The sequence below is a fragment of the Plectropomus leopardus genome, chromosome 6 (assembly GCF_026936395.1).
Source record: "Plectropomus leopardus strain MGB_pleo_1.0 chromosome 6, ASM2693639v1, whole genome shotgun sequence".
NCBI lineage: Eukaryota > Metazoa > Chordata > Actinopteri > Perciformes > Serranidae > Plectropomus > Plectropomus leopardus.
The window spans coordinates 28,986,287-29,008,506 of NC_142181.1; the positions used below are offsets into that span (position 1 = coordinate 28,986,287).

The following is a 22,220-nucleotide window of genomic DNA, read 5'->3' on the forward strand; positions in this document are numbered from 1 at the left end:
TAAATAATACAAATTATACTCCTCAAAGGCATTATTAATTATCATTACACATTAAGATAAACTAAGACTTTATTGATCCCTGGGGCAAAGTCTCTGCAATATATAAAGTAACTGAAATGAGCCCTTCATTCAACACATGCAGTATAAGTAATGTGCATGCACCAACAATCAAAGTCCAGTAATGTAATACACTGTTATTCTGAAATAGGGTTGCATCGGTATGATATTTTCATGCTAAATTAACAGTCTCAGGAAATAAATCCTAGTTTCACTGTATCATGGTATGTGGTATTACATGAGTAATATTATAGTTATTATCAGTTATACATTTAGTTCTCTTTGGTTGAACAAATTTGTTATTATAACTGACACTTGACATCATTTTTTAAATGAAAGTATTGTGTAAAAAGGCAGTGGAAGGGGGGAGGAGTTGCACATGTGCAGGAGAGATTCTCTGTTTGATTACATTTTTTCCAACACTGCAGATCAGTAAATGTACACGGTATGACAACCGTCAACTTAAATATTGCAGTGTCCCTTGAAACCGGGTTATCGCTGCAACCCTATTCTAAAATGGGCCATTCTGCATAATAAGTACTTTTACTTTTGGTACTTTAAGTATGTTCTGATGCTAATACCACAGTAGGCTACTTACTTAGGTATACAGGGTGGTTACTTGCAATTGTATTTCTAGTATGTTAATGCTCATTTTACTCAGGTGAAAGCTCTGAGTACTCCTTTAATTGCTGGTTGTTGATACATTTTACACATTAGTTTGAGCTTACACTGTTGCCAAAATAAAGGTCATTGGGTCCCCAAAATCCTTAGTAATCAACCTTTATATTGATGAATAGTTATACAAAATGCACTAGTATCATGATCTGAGCTATTTTTTGAGATATTTCAGCCAAAGTGACAGATAAATAATAATAACAATAATAAACAACTTTACTTATAGAGCACGTTTAAAACAAGAAATGCAGCCCAAAGTGCTTAACAATTAAAAAATGCAACACAAAAAACAAGTTTAGACAATCAAAAGACAGGCGGTGATAAACAACATATATAAGCCAAAGTGAAAAGTAGCCTACAGAGACCAGTAAGAACAGTAAAATTAAGAGAATTAATAGAAAATCATTATTACAAGAATTCCATTCATTTAAAGGCCAGACTAAATAAACAGGCTTTCATTTGTCGTTTACAAATGTTCACAGATAACTCGAATTGTAGTTCAGTATTGAGTTCAGCTATTGAGCCCCAGAGACTAATTACTTGTCGATGTATCTGGTTACCGATATTTTTAGTAGGTGGACCTTTTTTTAACATCCACATAGTCAGTCACACAAACAGCCTGCAAAGCTTCACATCTGCTTACAAATCCGAGTCATCTTCCTCTGACACGCCAGATGCTTCCACTGATGTCATCTTAAAGTCACACTATATCCCAGCCCGGCACGTCTTGAGCTCTGTGCTGTTTTATCTCTGACCCTCTGGAGAACACAGCATGTTGTGTGATGATGGGACGGGCTAAGCACAAAGCAGCCTGATTCGTTGTTACCGAAAGCTGGCATGCCTGTTCTCTGTACATGACACTGTCAGTTCTTCCGGACAGCGGCAGTCGGTGCTCGATTGCTTTCGTCTGGAGAAACCATGGCAGACCTAGAGGATAATGTTACAATTCCTGAGTTCAGCTGCCTTCTCCAAATGGATCCCTACCTCAAAGCGTACGAAAAGGACTTCAAGAGGAGGTAAAACACGACTTAAATGGCGCTTTAGTGCGCAGCTTGTCGCCAAAATCCAGTCCCCGGTGAAGCGAGCAGTAGCCAGCTTCAATCTGGCATCTGTCTTGAAATAAAACTACACGACTAACAGATAAAAAACGATGTTTGCAACACATCAGTCAACCCTGTGTATTGTGGCTTGGCATTTTGAGTGAGCAGAGGTCGCATTGAGCTGCGTTTCCCTGTCACGCACACGCTCTCGTGCTTCTCTCCTCCCTTTCTGTGTGCTGCATAACAAGCGTTTAGAGGATGTTATGTAAAAATAACGAACTGCTGCCATTATATGTTACAAGTTGCTGAAGAAGGCAAGTCGTGTCTCAACTATCGATGTTTGACAGTTCAACAGTACGCATGTGTTTCGCAGTCAGGTGACGTCCACGTCGCGGCGTGAGGTGGTGCTTTGGGCTGAAACGCTGTCTGATCGTCGCCTGTTGTGTTTTCGGCTGCAGCATCACAACAGCTTTCTGCAAGCCTCGGCCCTCATTCTGATGAGTTTTGCTTTTCATTGTGTCTGGTTGTTATCGAGGCATCAGTTATCCTAAATGGGTTAACATTGGATTAAAATCGAAAGTTTCCAACTCAGAGCGCACACCCTGCAGCAGCAGACTGGTTTGGTTTCTGCAGTTTGAAAGGTCCTGCAACACACATAACTTCTCAGACATTAATTGACTTTATGCTGCACTCATATGCTGCATGATTTCCCCCTTCAGCCTCGATTTGGCCTCCATACAAATTAATTATTAGGGTGGAAGTCGTAAGTAGCTGACTTTGTCTGCAAGTGTGTGCCACTAGTGATTGTGCAGTGTGTGTGGCGTGGTGCATTTATTAATATGGGATTACGTCCTGCACATATTTCAATCACATTTTTGTGCAGTTGCCAAAGTAAGGTTGCTGGTGGATGGTATCAAACTACATGTAGAAGTAGACTCCTATATATTATGACCAGGATAGAAAATGTTTCCCATGATGCATCTTCTTAATGGAGTCATGGGCTATTTTTATACCAGTAATGCACAAAGCGAAGCGGGAAGTTCTGATAAGTATTGTAATAGCCTTGTTATTATTGTCAGTTAAAGCCACAGTGGGGCTGGATGAACTGGAATCCATAACCAATGTGATCAAAACATTTGTTGGACTGTAAAGTATCTGTGCATTCATATGCTTTATAGGATTTGTCCTTGACGTTTTGGCAAATTGTCCTGAGTTCTTAAGTGATTTTGAGAGCATTACATAAACAGAGATGTCAGCTTACCAAACAAATTCCCATGGTAATGGAAAACCACAAAAAGTCATGGAATAAGTAAAAAATGATTAAAGGTTTTGGAAAATTCATGGAATTATTAATCCTTTGAAAACTTTGCAAATTGGCTCGATTAGTTTCAGAAATGGGAAGATGTAAATGAGCAATCTATGAAAAGAAACTACCCAAAAATGTGCAATAAATAAGTAAAGAGTACAAAAAAAATTACCTGAAAATTAGCGCACAAAAAAATCAATAAATAGATAAATAAATAATGAAAGTGAAAAACAAAACCAAAAATGAAATTACCTGAAAAGGTCCTTAAAATTCTAATAAGTTTGTAGCATAATTTTAAATGTATAATTATGATAATTATAATTTATGTAGATATTCTTTCTACATTTTTAAAATAATTCTCTTAATCTACTGATTGCTTACAAGAGAAATACCATGAAAATGTATGGGAACCCTGATATTCACATGCCACAATTGCATTTAAATTAATGTACCCAGGAGAGACAAAACATACAAAACCTTTTGATTGAATCAAGTGTGATTAACTGAGGTTCATAAACACCTGTTTTGCTTATTAGTCAAATCAGGGACCCTAAGGCCTGTTTATTCTCCGTAATGTTTATCACCAAAAGAATACAGTGAATATTTAAATGAAATTAAAGTCATATCGAGGTTATTGTGAACATTGAAACAAATTTAAAATACAAATATGCTTAAGTTTGTGTCGCACCTGCCAGAGCCCTGAAAAGACCAGACGCTTGTCCTTCAGTGGTAAATTCATTGACCTTGTGTCTACACTAATCTCCAAAAGTAAATAGACACTCTGTGTAAGTCAATAGACAGTTCAGTCTCATGCTTTTTAGTCATGTTTTTGGTTCTTGTGTCTTTTTAATTGCTGTGAGTTCTGTTTTTAACCTGATAAACAGACTGGACAAAAACGAAGAGGGCCAATTTAGAAAGATAATTGCTTAATGACTGAGTGGCACCAAAATGTTACAGTTAATAATAACACAATGTTGATTTCATAATGATGTCTTTCTTTTGAGAGGACTCTGAGACTTATTTCAGAATTGAAGGCCATATGGTTTAAAATGTCAGTGCCCATCTTGTGTCAAATTAGTCTTACCTGCTGGATTTCTTCTTTAAAAAAGTGTTATGTTTTTTACTTACAAGAGACAGTGATAATGATCTACTGCTCACATCGCTACGGTATCTGCTCACTGTTGAGTCGTCTCTGAAAATAGGCCCTAAAACTCTGCTTAGGGGCCATGTAGTTTAATCCATTTTCATTACAGTGTCAGATCTTGTCTCTAATGTGGCAGGTAAGGGACCACCTGCTTTGTATTTGAAGCGTGTGAGCAGGGCTCTAGTCTTACGGAGAGATGAGCGTGTCAGTTTCATCACAGACACAGCTTGGGATTGTCAGGCTTCACAGAGCCCTAGATGTGTCTCAAACACCTGTCACGCTGATGAAAGTTGTACATAAATTATTTTACATATAGGAGCACCGCTGTGTGAAGGTTAATTCTTGATAAGCCCCTGGTGTCCAAAGGCCTACAGTCCAAACACCACACCATGAAGACAGGCATAGAAATCAAGAGCTTTCTCAGGCTGCGGTGTCACGCTGAGTTCCCTTGCCGAGTTGCACAGTGCTAAGAATTCAGCGGGCTTATCAGAAAGAGACCTATGACCACACAGACTGATTCTTTAGATTTCACCATCATGTCATGGCTCAAGGCTGCCCACATCCTGGGTTTGTTGAACTTTGGTTCACACCAGATACAGCTGGTATGCACAGACGGTTAAAATTATTCCAGTGGATTGTGCTGGCCTCCCATCCTAATGAGTTATTCTGTGGTTGTACTTTCAGATTGAATGTGAAAACAGCCGTTGATGCTGCACGCAGGTTACAGCCCCTGTGAGCAGTGCTCTGTTGACATGCTTCATTATTTACCCTTCCTGTTGCGCAAGTCTGCAGGAAGTGCTGCTAGGATTTTGCAGCTCGTGGCACCATGTATCTCCTAAATTGGACCAAATGAAAGTAGGGTGCATTGGGAATGCTGCTTATTACGGCAAAGAGTTTTTGCAAAGATTTGAGTATGTCATCACAACTCATTTCAAAGTGAAAATACAGCAATACGTCTGAGTCTTCTGCCTGTGATGGTGATGCAACATATTTAAAGCAAAACTGATTATTGGCTTTGAAGTGATGACTGCCGATGCATGTGCTCTGACTGAAAAGTAATGAGTTAAAACACAGGATTTAAAGCTAAGTGGAAAAACAGCAATTTACAGTTTCTTAATAGTTAATAGGTATTATTACAATGACTGGATCACTTTTCACTTTTGACACTACCTGTTGTGTAATGAGTGAATGTTTTATGTATTTTCTTGAAAAGGAGCTGTGTGTAGGATTTAATGCTATCTAGCACTGAGGACTGCAGATTGCAACCAGCTGAAACGTCTCCCATGTGCTGAGCTTGAACTTCCAGTTAGCATTCCTTCAGGTTTCATTGTTCAGGAGGTTTATACCTGGAGCCAAACTATCTGCAGAGATCTCTTTCCCTCCAAAACAAATGGACCAGGTGATTAAAAAACAGCAAAAACTGAATAAAGCACATTCCCGTTACAAATCAGCATTTCTCCGACACACTTTGGCTCATCACAGACTGACTGCTAGCCCAGCACGTGCGAAATCTGTGCTCACCTTTTTTCTCTGATAACTTAAGACCCAGACATTCAGGAGGTTTTTATTAGGACTCAAATTATCTGCAGGGTGCTTTTTCTCTTTGAAACAAACAGACACAGTGATTTTAACGAATAAAAACAGGGAATAAAGCAGTTTAATGTTAAAGACCAGTGTGTTTTCCAAAACTGCTTTGCTTGTCCCAGGGGGGTTCTAACTATGGTGGTCAATGCAAAGACCCAGATGGCTCATCTATAGCCAGTGTTTGGATTGTCTGTTTTGGGCTACTGTAGAAACGTGGTGGTGCCACATGGCGGACTCTATGGACTGTTAACACTTGTGTCTATCATGTGTCTCCAGCTGACCACTCGTGTTTCGATTTCTTTATTGCCTATGTTGATATAAATAGCTCATTCCAAGGTAAAGAAAACATCATTTTTGATTCTTATTTTCAAATTTCAGCCGACTGCACACTGCAGAAAGCATACTAGTATTATATTTCATTTCTGCCAATATACACCCCAAATCCCACACACCGGACCTTTAGGGGCAGCGTGGGCAGCATTTATTTTCCTCTCACCTTGCTTGAGGGTCAACAAAGGTCTGAGGTTAGCAGGAAAGTTTCGCTTTCATCAATCAACCTCTCTGCAAATGTCCAGGTCCTGCTTTAGCCTCATTAATGCACTTAGTCACAGAAGGACAGTAACGGCATTATTTGAAAGTCACCTTGCTGCTGGGCTGTATGGAAGCCCTGTAGGTGAGCTGACATCTGAAAGAAAGAAGTTTTTTCCTACTTGTGTTTGTGCAGGCTGTTGTAGACTGTCCTGACACCTCTGTGCTTCAGCTGTCACCATCAGTCATACACAATGCAACAGACCTTAACACTCACTCTAAATTTAGATGTGCAATTGTCTAACGTGGAGTCTATGAATGGGTTACACAGTTCAGCTGCTCTATAGGGAGAATTTAAAAAGTGGATTGTAATCATGACTGGAGATTTTACACCGTGACTGTAATTTAGTTTATTTAGTTATAGTTAAAGATATGGCATCAAAACAAGGGTCTCATGTAGGTGTAGGTGATGTGTTTGCTATTGTTGGCATCATTTCAACACCTCATACGGCCTGCATTGTTCTGTTTCTAATGCCAGTGCTCAAAAGTTTTAGTTCAGATTATTTTTCTGACAGTATAATAACCAGCTACAGACTCTGAGTCGTCCTGAAAACAGATGACGCCATGTGGTCTTCCTCCTCCCATCCTGTCTGTCAAATACAAGGCTTTTTGTTTGAGCAGTGCACGGTCAGAGTAATACAATGTAACTGCCTACATTTTTCTGATTCATCAATCCAGGTCCATCCAATTAATTAATTGGGCCACCCTGAATAACAGCACTTTCAAAAACCTTAGCATTTGCCTGCAGGTGTTGCAGTATGTATTTCCTTTGCAATATTGACATAATCCTAAAAGTAAAGCAGGACTCACTTTGGTTTGTCTTTCCTTACCACCTAGTCGTTTGCATGTGACAACCAAATGATTTGAAGAATCAGAGTGATTACTCAGTATCAAAAATGCCTTTGTTTAAAGTTTAGCAAGCCCAAAGATTCCTTCCACACGTAATGAAGACTAGATCGACTTAATTAAAAAGGCAAGATGCTCCTTTTTCACAGAGGTTAGAGTGGCATCCAAATGTATTGGCTAAAATTGACTGGACTGTATTTTGTGAACTTGACCTCAGGAACTCTGAAAGTTAAAAGTTTGTTTATACATAAACTTTAACAAATATGAGTTGGACTTTCAGTTACTATTGGTAACACCAACTTTTGTTTATTCGTGCCTAATTTCCAAAGTTTCATAATTTCTCCCCAACATGGTCTCCATTCAGTGAGTGAATGTTACACCTACGATTAACTGTAGAGAAACTTTCGACTTCTATAGCATTGAAACAGTGCAGGAATTATACGTTTTTTTTTTTAATTCATTGAACTGTAATATAAGATTTGGGTCTGGGATCTCTAATCAAGTCAAGATTTTGTGTTTATCCAGTTTTACATGCAGAGGTTCTCAACCAAGCACTTGATTTCTAAAGTGTCAAGGACAGACTCACCCAAAACAATAAAAGTAATACATAAAACATAATAATACATATAAATGGGGCAAAATAGCTGGAGGACAACTCAAAGACAGATCTTCCTGCCACAGGATGTCGGCTATAATAGTACAGTGCTACCGGTCTTCCACTGCTGGGGCCTGGCATGGAATGACCTTTGCTGTCCAACTTTTCTTCTTGGACTTTTAGTCTCCAGATCCTCCAGCCTGGACATCCTGCTGCTCCCTTCTTTTCCCACTCCACTTCTATCTCCTGCTGGGATTGTTTGACCTCGTCTGTGGTGCTGAGGAGGGAGAGCTTTTCTCCGCAGTTTCTGCAGATGATCGATCTTCTGCTGTTCCTCACCGTGCTTCAGAGCTGAAGTCAAGTCTCTCCAGCTGTTTCTCAGCCTCATTTCTCTTATTCCGGAGAGTGTCCCCCAGCTGGTCTGCTATCCTGAGCACCCTCAGAGCCTCAGCTTTCTCATCAATGAGATCTTTACTCAACCACCTTCTTCTCCAGCACCTTCTGAACTCTCGTTTTGATTTTCATGAGAGTTTGCTGACTGATTAGCTTTCTCTTTTGCCTTCTGAGGCTAGTTCTTCTCTCGTGGGAGAGATTTCTCCGCAAGGAAATAATAATCATAATCTGACTTGTGAAAATTTCCACTTAAAAATTGGTATATATCAACATGGTGTACACCAAAAACTGCCATCCTCAACATTTTAAGGAATAACTTGATAGTTTGAGAAGAAGCAGAAATGTATCAGGCACTGTACTGAAGGGATTTGACAGGAAGTTAATGTCTGTCACTTACAATTTAGCTGCAGTAATATCTGTGAGTTTAATAGTTGTGCCACATGATATTTTCTCCAGTATCTTTATAGATAAAGTTGCCCAAAGTAAGAGATAAGAGAGCCATGACTGTAATCTGTGACTCACATCTATAATCTCCTGCTGCTCTATTACCACTGAATAGGGGACAGGACAAAACTCTTTTGTAATTTCTGGCTGCAGGGATTTCTACCTTGGAATGTACTACCTGACAATGAGCAGCAGTGTTTTTAGCAGTGTTTCCTCTACGCTCATTTAGGAGTGGCGCCCGCCACTCCTAAATCCTACCCGCCGCTCCTTCAAATGTCGTTTTTTTTTTTGGTTGGTTTTTTTTTTTAAATTGCAAATACACCACCGCCGCATCACAGCACAGTCCTGCACTGCGTTGGGTGTCGCGAGTGCTGAGGCAGATAACTATCTTGCTCCGTATCTACTCTTTGGGGTAGATACCACCGCCCCCTCCCACCCCCCAACAGAACTAACTGGTGCCGACGTTAATTAGCTACTCGCATCCAGGCATCAGGTCGGAGAGTCACAGGAGTGTCGGCTTGAAAATAGCGTGCAATTTACCGGAGAAAAGGTAGACTTATTAGCTTAAGAAAACTTATAATAGATTTTATTAGTTAAATAAACATTTGCAAAATATTGATGGCCAGCTAAGGTTACGTAGCTTAAGTTAATTGGGCCCGGTGCCAACTCAACTCAGTGTCGCTAACGTGAGTAAACTAATTGATAGCATTAAGCGATATACACGCCATGATGTAACTGCTGACTGCATTTTCAGATGAGCTTGTTCAAATATTTTTCAAAGAAGAGAAAGACACCTGATGAGGATGGCGCTAGTCAGGTATCATTAGCCTTTTTACTGACTCAAATTATGATGGTTAGGTAAAAAATTATGTTCACACTTGTAATCAAATGTGACGTGAGTGTAAATTATCTAACGTTAATGTTTTATGTAATCGTATAAGACAAGTAACAGACAGGGAGGAGCAGTGGAACAAAGTGAAGGAGAGCAGAGTACAGGAGGGGGAGTGCCGAGTGAAGGAGCAGGAGAGCAAAGTGATGGTGCAGGAGAGAGAGATGAGAGTAGAGGAGAAAAACATAAAGGGAAACACAGGCTATCAGGCTGGGACCCTAAATGGGTTGAAAAATGTTTTTAAAAAATGATTGTTTCTATTTGTAGGTGAAGACTGACTTGAGAAACAGGCTGCAGGGGGATCACCTTGCAGCATGTATGCTGCTGAGCATCAACGGGCCACCTCTTGGGGAATTTCCATACAACAGAGCCTTAGAGCTGTTCTACAAAAAACCAAGAAAAATCCATTGTTCTGAGCCTGGGTGCAAACTTTGCCACTGATTACAGCCCCATCAAGAAATTATTATTTATTGTTTTTATTATTTTATTGTTGAATTTTTGTTATTATTTTTTATTTTTACATTCAGCCTTTAAAAAGCGTCATTTGTTTACGCCGCCACGGCTCCCCAGAGAGCCTGCCCCCGCTGCTGAAAAAAATCCTAGAGGAAACACTGTTTAGTGAAACTGAACTGCTACTTTGTTTCATTGAGAAGTGGTGATCAGTCTCTCTTCTTTCAATGTTCTTCTTTTAGTGTTGTATATATCTGCTATAACAACATATTTATACTGTGATACATAATGATATGTTATAGGAGCAGTTGCAGTGATGTTCCCCTCATATCTAAGGAGTGTACTAGCGTGTTTTAGCTCATGGCATTGCTTTCACGCCCCTCAAACTTACTGTTGTGATTCACTCTCGCTGCTCTCATCAGTGTTGTTTGTAGCCACAGCAGGCAGCAAAAAGCTCTGATAAACCCACTGTAGGCTTCCTGCCCAGCTCCAAATGGCAGACAGAAACAGTTAGCGACAAGCTGGTGAACATAGTGGAGCATTTAGCAACTAAAGAGCCAGATATTTCCTTTAGGAGCTGGCGGAGTGCAAAACAGCTAAAAAACGTACACTAACAGCTTCCACTGCCTCCGAGTGGCCAAAAAAAACCCACTAATGCAGGTTCAAGCACTAGTTATAGTATTAGTATTATAGTATAGTAGCATTAATATAGTATGTCATGTACTAATGTACTGTACTAATGTACTTTAATATGCTTTTATCATTGACTGATGTTACATTCAACATGCATCCAACACTCACCATACAGCCGCTCTGTAAGACAGTAAACGGCAAGTTTCCCTGCTCAGTCTAACAGATGAATGAATCTTTCATGTGTTTAACTAGCAATTAGGAAATGAATTTGCAGGCAATTGAAGAGGTGTATTGTGGCAGGAACCATTGATTCTCACATTAAGATTCAAGGTTCTCATACTAACAACTGTAGCACTTAAAGATTTTTTCTATAATCGTAAAGCCCCTATGTGTCAGATTTTTGACTTTAATGATATTGTGGTAATATCAATAAAAGCGCTGAGACTGACAGCTATGAACCCCCAAAACAAACTGCATGGATATATCGATTAAATGATCAACGATCACGTAACATCGATGCAAACTGTAAACATTGATCCAAATCATCCTCTTTCAGGCACGCCCTTATCTTGAAAGTCTTTTTCACTGTCACACAGCGTCCGGCAGATGGTGGCGACGAGTGAGAGAAAGATGATGACTTCCTTATAATACATCCATGGGATGACGCTGTTGACTTGGAATTAAATTATCAGTGTGGGGAATGTTTTGTTTTCGGAGAAACTGCGAGTCAACAGATCGCACACGACATACCTGCCATGCCACCTCACCGACTTCCTGCTAACGTCAGGATAGCTGCTCTGTTTCAGCAATGTTGACTGAATCAATGTGCATGTAAGACTGAAAGTCATCCATGCTGTTCTGTCGGGAGGTGCAGGGACTTAATCCAGTTGTGAGTAAGACAAAGCATAAATACTAGTAAACTGGCTAGGTGATGAGTAGAGGAAAAGTCCACTAGCTAAGCTAATTTCTGCAATGTAAAATGCCATAGGCTTATGCTAAAAACATTAGCATGTTGTATATGTGGGGGAAATGTGACCTTCAAAAGACAGTTGTTTTGTGTATGATCCTTGACAGTTATCATTGAGGTTTATACTTTAGTGAAAAGGTCTTGTTGTTTATCCACGTTTTGAGGATGTTGGGAGAAGTTTGTCTTCAAGTCAGGCAGCCCTGAAGTTTTAAGAAAACAGATCATGGTTTGAATTAAAATAAAAACATTTTTTCCAGAAAGCATTTTCAAACAGAATGAACCAATTTTTAAATATTTTCAATTATGTATATGCTGTTTTTATCTTCTCTGGCCAGAAGCAAAGAAAGGGGTGGCAACTTCTCCTGTAACTGACTGTGTTAAATGAGCAGATAATATCGGCCCATATCGATCGCAGGCCCCTAAATCGAATCGATATCGTGTCTTGGTAGATATTGTAATATTGTCAAATATCGTATTGTTGTTCAAAGTATCAATATAATATCGTATCGAGATAAAACCAGTGATTTACACCCCTACTTGACAGTAGAGTAATTGTAAAGATGGTATCATCCCATAATAATTCTCCACATTTTGGCTTCAAGTCATAACCAAAATAGATGCATACAATAAGATAGTAGCACATTAATATCAAACTGAGACCAATCAATTATTGTACTGCTGTATTAATACATTTGGGGCTCATAGAGAACCTCTTTACACTTAGTATTGATATTCGTTTTGCATGATCAGATCACAGGTGGACAGTGATGAATACAAGTGTAAACCATCACCAAGACAATCTGTAATCTGATCACCTAAATCACTTGTTGAGAGGGCATGAAATGCATTTGACTACTTATCTTGATGCGTCCCCAACAGGGACTTCATCATTAATGTAGGACATGGTGGTTGATTTGGTAGAAGAGTTCTAACACACTACAACTTACCCAGTTTATAAACGAGTTAGATGAAGTGATGCGTGACCGTCTATCATTTTTCCCTATGGAAGGAGATGTGTCGAATTTTTGCTTACAGCGATATGTCCAGCTGTATCGACACAGCTGCTAATGTGACCAGTGAGCAGCTAGAGAGAGTGTGGATAACCGTGTGCAGGGGCCTTTGATAGATCTCAGTGACATAGACAGTAACGAAATCTGAACACAAGTGGTCAGCTGGGGAAACATGATAGAGTTGTGAACAGCGATGTGTCTTGGCTGTTTACTTATGTTCATATTATTTGAACACTTGTTAATACCAGGTGTAAACAGGCTCATTGATTGTGTTAGGTGTGTTACATTTTTAAATGCTTTTATTTCGACCTTTTTGTCATTTTTTTCTGGCTTGTGTAAATATATACATCAATTGGCTGTAATTTTAACTTTAATAGGTTTAAATGAGGTGGCACAATTGCATATATAGGTTTCAAAGTACCTTATTCCACCGAGAAATGTGAAGGCTTTAACAAAATACGGGAAGACAACAATATAAACTGAGCTCCAGTTCTAACATTGACTTGCCCTCGTTATGAATTCAGGACCAGTGCTGGGGGAAAAAGCTTGCCATATGTGATGAAATGGTCACACTCTGAGATGCTGCTCTTTGCAGCTTGATGGGAAAGTGTTTTACGGCCAAGTGTTGCCTATGGATACAAAGTGCAGCCCTGTGCTGGATATTGATGTAAACTGTAGAAAAACAGGAGAGGTATAGAGTGGTGCAGGTGCCAGCATGGAGGAGATGAAGAGTGACAACTTCATCAAATTAAAATTTGTAGACAAGGGCACAGAGGACAGTTCACAGACTGATTATCAATAACAGGAAAATAAATCAAAGTTTTGATTTTGCCCATAGCTTCAACTCAGTTAATGACTTACCGAAATGAATTGTTTCTTTACAGGCAGGATTCATTTGTGATGTGTGGTCTCATCTCACCTCCTTGCTGCAATCTCAAGTGGAAACAGACACGAGAGATGTGCGCGGAACACTGCATCCATACAGGATTTTGGCTCTCTATCCCCACCGGTCCAACCTTCTGGAACTCATTTGTTATAATCACAGGCATGACTTTCATGCTTATTAATATTGTGGCAGTGAAGCTCTGCCCTTATGTGAATCCTCTCTTTGTCCTTCCTTTCAGCATATTCTTGAAATGGTGACAAAGTGGCAAAGGAGGCATGTGGCATCACTAGTTGGACTTTTAAGGTTTACATTTGGCAAGTACTGTCTGTATCCACTATGCCCAACACAGGGAGCAGCTGCTGAGAAATCGCGCTGTTACTTCAGCCCATCATCACTAGCCCCAGGGCATTCACAGGCCAGTCTGAGCTTGGCTTCGGGGCTATAGGGGAGAGAGTGCACTTAACTCAGCTGGCTGAAAGAGGCTTTCTGTACCGGGGGGGAATCTGATATGGACACCAGCTGGCTGCAGGAACTTAAGTGAGATAAATTGCAAAGTAGTTAGTCTATCCTTCCCAGTTGAAGGTAACAGACAGAGGTTTATCTCTCAGGATATGCCTGTAGTCACACATTCTTGAGGGGATGCGGCAGATCCGCAACTCGAGGTAGGACCTCAAAGTGATAATGTTAGCATGGAAAACATTAAGATGCAGCGCTGTGCACTGCCACACTGCATGTGCTGAGATATGTTAGAAAAGTTGTTAATATGTGCAAACTAAGAAAGCTTTTCAAACAATATTAAAACAGTTGGATTTGTCAAAAAAAAAACCTTTCTACTAGTTTGTTTTTGCTTATTTAATCTCAGACAAAAAATGTCATTATACAGTGACTGACGAGTAAAAATCTTAATTTATTGAAAACTTATGTCACACAAAAGAGCTTCGTGCTTGGTATTGTCGCTAGATTCTTTGGCTTTATAATGCCGGTTCCCATTTATCATTATTCAAAGAGAGAATTCTTAATGATCATCAGTAGTTCCTATATTTGCCTGAAAGGAAAAATCCAATGTAAAATCTCCAACTGTTTAAATAAAACTAGGCACCCTTATAAATTACAGACAGTTAATTACACAGAAATAGTCAAAATTATTACCTACTCAACAAAATCGATTTTTTCTTGTATTGCAACGGCATTCGACTGTGACCGATGATTTTGAAAATTGCTTTCACCACTAACTGTATTGTTATGAATAGTTGTTAATGGCTGATAAGTGATAACACTGACAGGGTACAGTAGAGGGGCTGCTTTTTCCAGTAATGGTAGCATTAGTGGTAATTACTGATGAATATCTTCTTCCTCACTAATTTTAATTTGATGACTCGTTGTGTAGTGATGTGTAGTTTGCGTGTGTCAACATCTTGTGTTGTCATAGTGAGTACTTAATAGCAGAGAATAAACAATGTCATTGTAATTTTCGCTAGCCTTGCTGTGGAGTGTAGTAACTGTTGTTTATAAATGAAGACAGGACGTATCATGTTTTTATCAGTACACATAATTCTGCATTTATATTATATTGATATGAATATTCTAATTTGATCAATATTAATATTGTGTATGTAATATATAAATAACCACAGTGAAACTAATCAATTAACTGGGGAATAATGATGTACATTTTATTTGTGTTCTTATTCTATTTCACATTATTTCATCTTAAAAAATAGTTTTCCTTAGGTTTTGTGTCATAACTGAATCAAATCCTTAACCCACAGTATTTACTCGGACATTCAGCAGAGAGAAAGCTGGGAGAACTCTTGAACAGTTATCTCAGTTGCTGTTATATCGCTCTCCACCCACACGTATCAGCCAGACCTGAATGTAATTGATGTTCTTTGGGGGGTTGTCAAAAAGCAAATAACTGAAATCTATTCAAAATCACAGATGATGTATACTATATGTATCCAACAGAGTGTGTATCCACTGGTGGGCTTCCCATTGCATTCACACAGTTTTGTGTGTTCCCTGTGGTTTTTGAAGGTATGAGCTGCTGCAGAAGAAGCTCCTACAGCTGGAAGATGCAGAAGGAGGCTTTGACCAGTTCACGCGCAGCTACAGGACCTTCGGTGTGCAGCGGCACCCAAACAACAGCCTGTCATTAATAGAATGGGCTCCAGATGCTGAGGCCCTCTTCCTCACCGGTGACTTTAGTAAGTAGCCTGAGGAAAACTGTCAGCTCCTGAACAAGATGTCAGGGGTGTGATGTCCAAGTTGTTTCCCTAAAGCTTCCACAGTTTTACTGCAGCTCATTTATTACTGGATCATGCATGTTGTGTGTTTAAAGGTGTTAGAGTTCTTGTAAAATTCACCCACTATGGATGCGAACACTCTAAAATTAAAGCTGAGACTTGGCGCTCTGTACTTGTTTTTTGCTCTCAGTTCATTTGTACAAAATGGTGCGTCTTTTTTGATAGGAAATCTTCATTTGTTTTTGGCACAGCAGGCGTCCTCATTGTGTTTTAAAGAAGAATGCAACAAGCTGATAGATGAAGGTGTGCTTCATTACAGTTTTATAATAGCAATCAGTTTGCGATAATAAATTGAATCACTAAAAAGGAAATGACACTTTAATATAGAGTTATATACACTGTTAGGACCCAAAGGGAAAAAGAGATTGCAGTGCTAACAGGAAGGTTGCATATCTTCACGGTGCATTAAATAAGAAATTTGACATTTCTGCACTCTTGAACACAAAGGAGCCAAAAATTAAGAAAAAGCAGAGAGAACTGTGGTACAAGGGTATCAGCCCTTTTGATCAGCCAACCTGGGAGTAGGAAATGTGGAAAATATTGATTACACAGGATAAACTTGCATACTGAAGGGGCTTCTTTTGAATGTGGGAGTGTTTGTTAATATTTTAGTAGCTGGTTATTTCATCATCGCCTGCAAAGTTGTTGAGAGAGTGCAACCTCTGTGTTTGCACTGAAATCTCTTTTCCCTCCAGCCCCAACTTTGAAAGTAATTTCAGGTTAATAGCCTTTTGAGTGTTATTTTCAGTTAATATGTGCAGCGAGATTATTTATTTTTGTCATCATTAACAAGATTAAATGAGAGCTGCTCTCATCTATCAAATAGATATACAAGGTAACACAAGCTCTCACTGTCATTTTCTTCCCTTTATCAAATATATTAATGCATGTATGCCTGCACTAATATATTACTCTCAACAGACAAACAAAAAATATGTAATAAAAGGAAAAAAATGAATAACAAAAAGGATGGTGAAATAATTCAGACCTGTGCACATTACTCAGACCCCATTTGCCACACCACCACAGCACAAACTCTTCCCTCTGTGCCGCAGCCTTTCTCAAGCGACACCCTGCAGGTAACGATAAAGGAAAGCAAATGCTAATAGTAACACGCTCAGATTGATACAGAGTGCAAAACCGCATATTTGTCAATTTGTTTATTGTCCTTACACATTTTTTGTGCTAGTTAGTTCTGTTGCTGCCATTCCCTCTTTCCATATTCCTCCTGTTTCTTTTTCCGTCTTTAATTATCTTCCAGGACCTTGGGCAGCAGCTCAATTCCAACATTCAATTCTGTGAGAGATTACATTTTGACACGGCTCAGTCATATTATTTGATTTCAATTTCATAGTAAATGTGGAAACAGCCCAGCAGCCCTAGTCATGAATATGGTGCAGGTTGGATGCATAATGCACTGGGTTTTTTTTTTTTGGAGGAGTTTAAGCAAAGGGGGATAAATAAATTGTGAAAAAATAAGACTTGGCCTGCCTGTGAAAAGTGCTGGTGTTGTGCCCGGTCACTTCTGGAGCATCTCCTGTGATTCATTTTCTATCCTGCCGTTGTTTTTGCTCATGAATAGGAAGCAGATATGGATTACTGAATAAAAACGACATCCTAAATTGACATGCCAAGGTGGCTGCTTTGTAATAAATGTTCTGTGTCCTAATATATTCTTGTCAGTCAATGACAATTGGTAATGTGGTATCAGCAGGTTATGAATGTAACGCCTCTCTGTTGCTCGTTCAGAGATATAATTCAAGTTTTTTATCAGTTTTTCTTTTAGATGAGTGAGCCTGCTGCTTTACTTGCTGTTGCAAAAGTCACAGGATACAGACGAGCAGTGCAGAGCACAGAAAAAAGAAAGAATTATGCAAGAGGTATTAGATTAGAATAGGAGGACAATGAACTGGAGCTAAAGTCACAATGATGACTATCAGCTATAAGTTGCCTTTAGGCTGCCCTGTCTCCTAGATATTACATTTATTTATGACTAATTTGAAACATAAAATATGTTTTAAGAAAAACATAGTGCTGAGCAAATTCCATTTTCTATTAACATAATGAGGATATTGACTAACATACCTAGCAAGTTGTCACCTTAAAATTACAACGTTCTGTCTGACATTTTTGTCAAAATTTAGTTATTCGTATATTCTTATTCTGTGACAACTTATTAAAATTATGTGGGGTTTTTTAAGCTATATGCATTTTTGGACTTTTGATTTAGAAATCGAATCGAGGTTCATGTCCTATTATCTATTTTGAAAGCAAAACTTTGAAGCTTAATATCTCAAAACCGCTCAGAACGCAGATAGAACCTTATCATTCTTAAGTAGCGAAATCACAAAAATGTGAAAGTGACACTGACAATGTATTTCAGATGTTTTCCACTAAACAGGCAGTCATGTACAAACTTTCTCTCAAATGCTCTCTAAATTTACAAACTTTCTCTAACCGTAACCATAGTGTTTTTATTGCCTAAAACCAAGACAAGAGTCCTGACGTAAACTCGGGGTTCTGGTGTCGAGGTCCTGCACTTTTTACACTCACCACCCTCCCCAAACACCTTCTTGTGAAGCCCACGTGGTACATAACTGTAGTGTTTCATTACCTGAAAGAATTGTTGTGTCTGAACATTATCAAAGGAGTGATTATGTTGCCACAACTATGCAGTTAAAAAAGTAGTTTAGTAACACACAAATATACTTTCTAGGTGACAGAGTTGTGTTTGTGCAACACAAACTGCTGTGATGAGGTAAAATGCCACTGTTTGTAAGTAATCAGAATAATTAATGGTTTAATTTGAAAAACTTCTGAATTTGACGGTTCCTAGTGGTAAAATCAAATCTGACACTAAAAGCAACCAGTACCGATTGCACCAGTGTTCTATAAACATTTTCTCTATAAACAAATACGCATGCTCCCAAATAATTAATAAGCGACTGTCACATACAGATTCCACATACACAGGGTGATGATATGAAAATATCAATACACTTGAGTAACAAGATATTATGTGTTATGATTCTGTATTGACTCAAAAACACAATCAGATTTTAGTTAATAGTTTCCTGCAAAGATTTGTGGAGTGGTTCATTTTCTGTTGTGTTTAAATACCCAACTGCTTCATGCTTCAGTTTTGTAATCTTTCTTCAGCCATTTGACTTGTCAACTCTAACCTATCAACACATCCGTAGCATAAACACAAAGAACACAGGCTTATGAACCTAGCAGAGTCATGACGTGTGCAACACAAGCATTAGATTTAAAAAAATTACAAAATGTGGGAATATATTCAATCATAACCCTTGTATTGTGAAACATATTGTCATTGCATATTTCTGCCAATACAAAATCCTAATTTACAGGATTTAGATAAATAATGCAGAAATCTCAGTCCTTTGCCAGGCAATACAGCACAGATGTAGTATTGATGTGAGCCTTATTTTGGTCAGCATACTACATTAAATCTGTGCCAGGCTCATTTGCACATTGGAAGTACAGTACAAAATAGAGACAAGAGCTTGACCCCCAGGCAGTTTTCAGCCTGGGGGTCAAGACCTCACGTGGGTGATATGATAGATCGTAAGGTGATAAACAAAATAGAAAAAAAAAAACATGCTTCTGCTACACTAATTAGGTTTTTTTTTCAGACTTTTCTCTAATCTGTCATCACTCCATATCAAAAGATAACAAGACAAGAGGGATTCATGCACTGACTTGCTCTGTCATAGGCATCTGTGATCATATGGCTGTTTTTGATCAGGATACCGCTAATCAGAATGGGTGCTTGGCTCTGTGTTGTAAGCCAATTAATTTGAAGTGATTAAATCCTCACTGTTTTCCCCCTATAGATGGCTGGGACAAATTCTCCCACCCCTACACCAAGAAAGAATTTGGCAAGTGGGAACTGATTCTGCCACCCAAGCATGACAAGTCTCCAGCTGTGGATCATCACACCAAACTCAAGGTAGAGAAAAAAACATCTTCATGCTTATTTTCACGCCCTCAGTCGGTGTCATCTCGCCACGGTGGTATGGGGACTTGTAACTGTAATGTGCGAGGGAGATTTCCTGTCATGTGTGGCGTCTTATGAACCAAGTGAAAACCTGGCATGTCGCTGTCAACAACATGTCATACTCACAGCGTGCAGAAGGGAGATTACTGTAAGTACACAATCTGCACAGTGGAGGGTAGATACACCTGAGGAGCCCAACTGATGGCTTTTGTTTCAGCTGCTGTCTGCGGCAGGTATCCCTCAGGACACTGTGCCATGTTTGTCTGTGCAAAACGCACCCCGCAGTGGGTGTACATGATTGGTTTTTAGCTCTAGTAAATAATTCATCAGGGTTAAATACAAAAGACGCACCTCCCATTATGCATTGTCTCCCAAGCAAACAGCGTGGATGAGAAATTATCCTGAAATGAGATGCCAGGCGTGGAATGGATGGCATCGTGGCGCCACTCTCCTTGGGGCCGGGTCATTGTTGGCACACTCCTGCGCCCTGGACAGGCTGCCCGGCTCCCATTGTCAGCGGAGGTCAGTCTAAGGACGATAAGAAGCAGATGGAATAGCTGGCACCTGGCCTTTCCTTGTGCACCCCTGCTGCCTATGAATGGCTGTCTTGCTGTGAGCTCCACTTTAGAATTAGTTCCACTGCGCTCCCTCGTGGAAGCACAAGCCTAGCTCCAATCACTCTCATGTAGAGCAGCTTGCCCTTCTATCCCCTTTGTTCAGGGCCCAATTTGTCTCCATGAACAAGCAGTGTCCTTTTGTGGGTACAGTATTTACAATGAGCTCTTTATTTTGAAACTATGCAGGACTTTGGAGCGGGGAATTGAGGTGTTATCTAAGCGATCACTTGTTTTTACTTACTTCTCACATATTGCCTGGGTCTGAGTTGTTTTTCCTGTTGGTGTGCCCCCTCAGCCCGCCCAGCAGTCTGATTTTTCTTTAATATTCCTAATGCTGGCCAATTTGTCTGAAGGACCACCGCTCTGTCAGGCTTTATGCCAGTCCATTTATCCAACTATCTTTTCCTAATCCTATAAACTGTGAAGCATGTCATAAGGGGAGCCAGGCAGCTAACCCCCAGGTGGCCTGGCCATAATGAAAAAACCCCAGAGGGGGGTCTGGCCAACGGCTCGCAGGCAGGTGGCATTTGAACAGTCATTACTTCACAACAGTAGCCAGAATTAGTTGGGTTCTAATGCCCGTTTCTGCAGGGGACAAAACAGGGTGAACACATACTGTGAGTAACACTACAGGATCGATTTTCTTGGTGGGTTTTTCCAACTCACACGCTGGCTTTCTCCTTTCTTATTTGACTGATGGAGGCAAAGTAACTTTTCAGTTAGATTTCCAAACTATACTTATTTGACCTCCATCCAATCCTGAATTGTAGACATAATAGATGAAAGGCAAAGGATAATGATTTAGATTTCCTATTTTTCTAAATTGCTCCCTGGCTCAAATCCCCTCTCAAGATGAGCCAGCGAGTGGCTGCGTTAAAACCAACAGAGGAGTTGCACTCCTTCACGAAAATAAAACACAGCATAATTACAATTGAATCCAGATCCACCACAACAAGTATCCTGGTCAATACTGAAGCGTTTTGTCCTCCACACCACGTAATGTCTGCAGTGCTCTCTGGGAGCGCAGTATAATGGGTTTGAAGCTGTGAGTTTTGCATTGGAGAGCAGGGAGCTGCTTTCTGAAGGGGGCTGGTTTTCATGTTGACACATTGAAAAATGTTTGGTTTATTGGTTGAACAATCTGCACCATCTTTCTGTGTAATGGATGGGGAGTAACAGCACAGTTTTATGATGTAAGCATTTCATGGCTGGAAGATGTAAATAAATGCTGACTTTAAAATCGCATATGTGCAGAAACACGCAGGAGTCCCAGAGGCCTCTGTGATTTGTAGCCAGGTCTGCTTAACAGAGGACTGTTATTTCTGGCTTATTTGTTTCCTTTTTGCAGTGATGTTTTCAATTATGCTTTTCATTTTACTTTAATTTGAAAAACAATTGTTATTTATCCCTCCTTCCTGTAGGTTTCTAAATGAAATTTCCAGCTACAGTGTGTATCCTGTTGTCCATATCGTCTCTGCCTATTAGACAGCGTATGTTTCCCCTTCTCAGCTAATGTAAAGTGCCTGTCGTGTCTTTTGAATATGCCCTCTCTGTGTCATTGTTTAAGTGCCCTTGCTATAACTTAACACTCATTTGTCTTTTTTCCCAGGTGGTAGTTCACACCAAGGAGGGTGAGCGTCTGTACCGGATCTCACCCTGGGCAAAATATGTGACCAGGGAGGAAAAATCTGTCATCTACGACTGGGTTCACTGGGATCCCCCTCAGCCATACATTGTAGGTTATTATTTTGAATGCTTTACTTATTTTATTG

General features: G+C 39.6%; 1 protein-coding gene and 1 long non-coding RNA gene across 2 annotated transcripts in view; both read left to right on the forward strand.

Annotated features, from left to right (window-relative positions):
- The first annotated feature begins 1,420 nt into the window (after nucleotides 1–1,420).
- The window catches only part of LOC121943341 (1,4-alpha-glucan-branching enzyme), a 96,706-nt gene continuing 75,906 nt past the window's right edge, over nucleotides 1,421–22,220 (forward strand). The window contains exons 1-4 of the mRNA XM_042486861.2: nucleotides 1,421–1,748; nucleotides 15,542–15,711; nucleotides 19,668–19,783; nucleotides 22,058–22,183. Of these exons, the coding sequence (XP_042342795.2) occupies nucleotides 1,651–1,748; nucleotides 15,542–15,711; nucleotides 19,668–19,783; nucleotides 22,058–22,183 (510 nt within the window). The 5' untranslated portion in view covers nucleotides 1,421–1,650. The remainder of the gene's footprint in view (nucleotides 1,749–15,541; nucleotides 15,712–19,667; nucleotides 19,784–22,057; nucleotides 22,184–22,220) is intronic.
- LOC148189423 (uncharacterized) lies at nucleotides 1,961–14,578 on the forward strand. The gene is made up of 2 exons (XR_015776837.1): nucleotides 1,961–2,413; nucleotides 13,506–14,578. It is a non-coding gene; the product is annotated as an uncharacterized LOC148189423 (long non-coding RNA).